Source organism: Aplysia californica, unplaced genomic scaffold (assembly GCF_000002075.1).
Source record: "Aplysia californica isolate F4 #8 unplaced genomic scaffold, AplCal3.0 scaffold01064, whole genome shotgun sequence".
Classification (NCBI taxonomy): domain Eukaryota; kingdom Metazoa; phylum Mollusca; class Gastropoda; order Aplysiida; family Aplysiidae; genus Aplysia; species Aplysia californica.
Window position 1 is genome coordinate 112,514 of NW_004798334.1, and position 5,913 is coordinate 118,426.

The 5,913-nt window shown below is 44.3% G+C and overlaps 1 protein-coding gene across 1 annotated transcript in view; it reads right to left on the reverse strand.

Annotated features, from left to right (window-relative positions):
* Nucleotides 1-5,913, reverse strand: part of LOC101845892 (titin) — a gene marked incomplete at its 3' end in the record, with an annotated part of 47,551 nt that overhangs the window by 18,228 nt on the left and 23,410 nt on the right. Inside the window, 1 exon segment of the mRNA XM_035973220.1 lies at nt 1,264-2,550. Coding sequence (XP_035829113.1) covers nt 1,264-2,550 — 1,287 coding nt within the window.

The window sequence follows — 5,913 nt, forward strand, 5'->3', positions numbered from 1 at the left end:
AACCTCTTCCACAACTGGTTGGGTTTCTTCGATTTCAGCTTCAACTTTTTCGACCTCAGGCTTGCTGACTTCAATTTCAGCTTCAACCTCTTCCACAACTGGTTGGGTTTCTTCAATTTCAGCTTCAACCTCTTCCACAACTGGTTGGGTTTCTTCGATTTCAGCTTCAACTTTTTCGATCTCAGGTTTGCTGACTTCAATTTCAGTTTCAACCTCTTCCACAACTGTTTTAGAAACTTCGATTTCAGCTTCAACCTCTTCGATCTCAGGTTGGTCAACTTCGATTTCAGCTTCAACCTCTTCCACAACTGGTTGGGTAATTTCGATTTCAGCTTCAACTTCTTCAATCTCAGGTTTGCTGATTTCGATTTCAGCTTCAACCTCTTCCACTACTGGTTGGGTTACTTCAATTTCAGCTTCAACCTCTTCCACAACTGGTTTGGAAATTTCGATTTCAGCTTCAACCTCTTCCACAACTGGTTGGGTTTCTTCGATTTCAGCTTCAACTTCTTCGACCTCAGGCTTGCTGACTTCAATTTCAGCTTCAACCTCTTCCACAACTGGTTGGGTTTCTTCAATTTCAGCTTCAACCTCTTCCACAACTGGTTGGGTTTCTTCGATTTCAGCTTCAACCTCTTCCACAACTGGTTGGGTTTCTTCGATTTCAGCTTCAACTTTTTCGATCTCAGGTTTGCTGACTTCAATTTCAGTTTCAACCTCTTCCACAACTGTTTTAGAAACTTCGATTTCAGCTTCAACCTCTTCGATCTCAGGTTGGTCAACTTCGATTTCAGCTTCAACCTCTTCCACAACTGGTTGGGTAATTTCGATTTCAGCTTCAACTTCTTCAATCTCAGGTTTGCTGATTTCGATTTCAGCTTCAACCTCTTCCACTACTGGTTGGGTTACTTCAATTTCAGCTTCAACCTCTTCCACAACCGGTTTGGAAATTTCGATTTCAGCTTCAACCTCTTCGATCTCAGGTTGGTCAACTTCGATTTCAGCTTCAACCTCTTCCACAACTGGTTGGGTAATTTCGATTTCAGCTTCAACTTCTTCAATCTCAGGTTTGCTGATTTCGATTTCAGCTTCAACCTCTTCCACTACTGGTTGGGTTACTTCAATTTCAGCTTCAACCTCTTCCACAACTGGTTTGGAAATTTCGATTTCAGCTTCAACCTCTTCCACAACTGGTTGGGTTTCTTCGATTTCAGCTTCAACCTCTTCCACAACTGGTTGGGTTTCTTCAATTTCAGCTTCAACCTCTTCCACAACTGGTTGGGTTTCTTCGATTTCAGCTTCAACCTCTTCCACAACCGGTTTGGAAATTTCGATTTCAGCTTCAACCTCTTCGATCTCAGGTTGGTCAACTTCAATTTCAGCTTCAACCTCTTCCACAACTGGTTTGGAAATTTCGATTTCAGCTTCAACTTCTTCGATCTCAGGTTTGCTGACTTCTATTTCAGCTTCAACCTTTTCGATTTCCGGTTTGCTGACTTCAATTTCATCTTCAATTTCTTCAATTACCGGTTGAGAGACTTCAATTTCAGCTTCAGCCTCTTCCACAACAGGTTTGGAATCTTGGGCACTCCCTGACACAGCATCTTCTTCCACGGGCTCGACCTTGACCTGCTCCGATGTGATGGATGGCTGTTCCTTCAAAAGCTGATCTACGGTCTCCTCAAACGCAGAATAGTCCTCGGGGATTTCCTCTATCTCCTCAGCCTTCTCGGGAGACACATCCTCTTGTTGGATGTCTACTTGAATTGTCTCTGTCACATCCTCCGCTTTGTCTATGGACTCTTCTGTTTCTCTCACGTCAAGAACAACCGACTCCACTGGACCTTCAGTTTCATCTACTGTTTCCTCCTTCTCTTCATCTACAACAGGGACCTCAGCGTCTTCAGTCTCTGGCTGGGAGTCTTCCACGCCAGACGGGGCGAGCTGCTGGACGTCATTGGCCGCCTCGCGCGCGGCATCGGCGACAACTCTCTCGGCGTACGCTTCAATCTCATCTGATACAGGCACGACAGCCTCGTCCTCTTGCTCCACACTCGAGACTTCTTCAACGTCCTTCTCCTCGACCACAGTCTCGACAGTCACTGTCTCGGGCTTGCTGGACTCGGGTTCGACCGATTCGGGTTCGGTGGACTCGGGTTCGTCCTCGCGCCGGGCCTCCTCGCCCTCAGTTGCCTCCTCGGGAACCACTTCCTCTTGTGACGTCACCTCCTCGTCTTTGCCAACTTCTACCACGGAAACCACAGACTCTACGCTAACCTCGGCCGGCGTCTGCTCTTCCTCCACCTCGTCTGTCACCTCCACTGCAGTCTTCTCAGGGACTTCATCTTCAACAACCTGTACAACCTCTTCCGGAGATTGCTCGGGTATGTCTTCATCGATCTTCTCGTCAGATGGAATTTCCATCTGCACCGAAACTAGTTCGGGAACTCCCGAAGGTACGTCAGGTTGGAAGTCCAGCTGTATCTCCGTGGCGTGTCTTTGCTCCGTGTCCTGGCCCACTTCCTCCACATCTTCTCGCTCCGGCCGTTCCTTCAACAGAGTCATCAATGTATTTAGACAGTGGTGAGTCTCACTCGAGCTGCAGCACGTGTTAGCCGTGAGCCGTGCCGTGTGAGTGAGGCGCCCTCTGGCGACAAACCTGTCAGTTGTAGCAGCCACAGCCTCAGCAAGGACAGCCGCGCCGGGGCGCTGACTGTGGTTACGACCGTGCAGGGAGCTACAACAAGCGGGGGGCATGCAAGCGGGGGGCGGGGGGAGCGTGCGGCGGGCATGCGGGGCAAGCTGCCATGAGAGAAGGCAAAATGAAAAGGGCAAAGGTTAGAGCGGGGTTAGATAACATGAACATCTCTGCCAGCCGTGAAAACATAAAGCGTTTTGTCTGGGGTATAGACATCAAAGTGATGTCAAGAATAATTATATCAGAATGTTTGAACTTAGACACGATGTCCAGAACATGATCAGAAGTTTTAACAGTTAACTTCTGGCCATTGTCCTTGTTTGTGAACTGGCAAACCATGAATGTGGTTACCACAAGGAACGGTAGAGGTTTTTTCGTAAAAAATTTTTGGCAATCGACAAAATTTCGCTTCCGCTTCACATGCTGGCAAATAATGAAAAAGGGAAATACCATCCCGAGTCTAATATGAATATACAAAATTAGGAACATGAGCAGCTTTCAATCCGATTTTGGGGGGTGGGCGGGGCGAGGCAGTAGACATTACAACCATATACCCTTTTCTTTACACATGGCCCCATGTTTGATCCCTATGGAAATACCTTACACATGGCCCCATGTTTGATCCCTATAGAAATACCTTACACATGGCCCCATGTTTGATCCCTATGGAAATACCTTACACATGGCCCCATGTTTGATCCCTATAGAAATACCTTACACATGGCCCCATGTTTGATCCCTATAGAAATACCTTACACATGGCCCCATGTTTGATCCCTATAGAAATACCTTACTCATGGCCCCATGTTTGATCCCTATAGAAATACCTTACACATGGCCCCATGTTTGATCCCTATAGAAATACCTTACACATAGCACCATGTTTAATCCCTACTGAAATGCCAAGTCTTTGCCTTGAGGTCTACTACATAGGGGTACAGAAGAATGGAGAAACAGGAAGAAACACATTGATACTTATATTATTGTAATGTTTAAAGATAAACGATATACACAAAACTGAGTGAAAGCCGCAATGTCAGTATGAAGCAAGTTTGAATGAAAATGGAAAACAAATGAAACGGCGTTAAAGTGACGCAGTTATGAGATATAAAAAGATTGCACGTCCTTTGGCAAGTGGATAGGAACTTCTTAGTCATATTTACATTCATTGGAATAGTCTTCTTAATTGTAACAATTGCCGAATAACCTTCTCCATGTCTTTGTCAAAACATAAGCAAATACTCCCAATTTTAAGAAATATATAATTTTCCCACAATTCCAACAGGCCCGTTACCAAACAGTCTTTGCTAAAACATGCCTAGCATTCTGTTACCTTTCTTTTCCCCAATAAAAGACACCCTTATTTGATTAACAAATAAAAACTTTCGTACAACATTCCCTCACAATGCAATAGACGCTCCCCCCTCCCCGCAACTTTAAATCATCGTGAGATTATTTTAAAAAACAAAAGCACTTGCCAAAGGAACGTGCCCCAAGCCCCAAATAAAATGGAAAAAAGTGTGTACACGCATAAAGTGCAGTGCTTAAAACGTGTAAACGTGGTGTAGTGTAGAATATAGGTCACAGAACACAAAGAACTCTTGGAGGAAGAATGAAACACATGGAAAATGACGGCCATTGAAACACAAACTAAACGGTTGACGATTTTTTAAAAACTGTCTTTGAAGGAAGATAAATCAGACAATGTTGTAGGAAGAAACGGCCGTCTTAAAGATCTTGAACTTTGCCCCACCCAGGAGATACCCACGTTTTTACAAAGAAGGAACAAGTCCAAGAGTACTCTGCTTACAATAAATATTTCCTCCATAAAAAAAGTATTCAAGAATCTATTTTGTCTGCATTACATAGCAGATGGCGAAATCTGACATGCTCGATACGATAACATAATGTGTAATGGGAAATGCTTCTCGATTAGGAAGAGCAAACAGAGCGTGGTAATTAATACATAATATTATTATGTTGTTTTATTTCTCGTCAGTCAAGGCAGCTGAAAGCGCATTACAAGTATGAAAAGCAACATGGCTTGATATAGATATGTCAGGCCATCAAACAGTATAAGAATTATTTCATGATAGCAAAAGCTGAGCTGAAGAAGCCAATAATATAATCATTGGTCCTAGTTTAATAGATTGAGAGCATCAGTGGTATGAGTACTTAATATGGTCAAAGATTATGTCAATGCGCGAAGCGAACATCCCCAGACATGAGTACCGTATTATTCACACATCATAGTATAGAGTCATAGTATAGATAGGTCGGAATGTCGTCAGAAGAGCAAGAAAAATGTTCACAATTCACACGGACAGTCCAGAGTAAGTGGACCTGTGTGGCAGTGCTGTGGTGTGTCGTATGAGTGACATACACACATGTGCGAAATGTCGGTGTGCAACACTCAGTGTGAGCTGCACACGTGCAGGTGTGTGCTATACAGAAGCTGTAGGTGTACTGCATTTGGGGGGGGGGGGATTGTGAGCTGCACTCAGGTGTGTGCGTGCGTGTGTGTACTGCACTCATGTGCAGGTGTACTGCTCGTATGTGCAACTGCACTGCACTCTGGCGTGGTTATGTATAGGCCTAGAGCAATAGCACACATGTTGTACCTTCAAGTGTGCACGTTAGCCAGTCAACCCTAGCACACTTTGATGCACCGGCGTGTGTGTTTGAGTGTGTAGCACACTGTGTCGTGCGTGTAGTGTTACTGTCAAGTGACACAGTAATCCAACATCAGAGCGTGTAGTAGTGTGTAGCACACTGTGTCGTGCGCGTAGTGTTACTGTCAAGTGACACATTGATCCAACATCAGAGCGTGTAGTAGTGTGAGCACATTAGAGCCACTCTCAACACACAAACCCAAAATAGGCGTAAATCAATTCTAGCAATATCATACCATGCTAGAATTTCACCATAACTAGAAAAAATAAACTTAAGTAACAGAACATTACGCTATAACATATCACACAAATTCATCAATTCATGAAAATGGATAAATAGAGTGTCGAACTGACAAATCAGTAAGGAATGGTGAGACTGTCCAGGAATACTCAAAGAAGTTTAGATCAACGTACAGTTAAGTCCCTTCTTTCCAGTACCTTCTCAGGCTTGCTCATGTCTTCTTTGCACTTCCCAAGACACAAGTCAGAATCTCTTACTTTAAATGGTCACTTTTAAGCACAAGGAGGCTTGTGGTTACGACC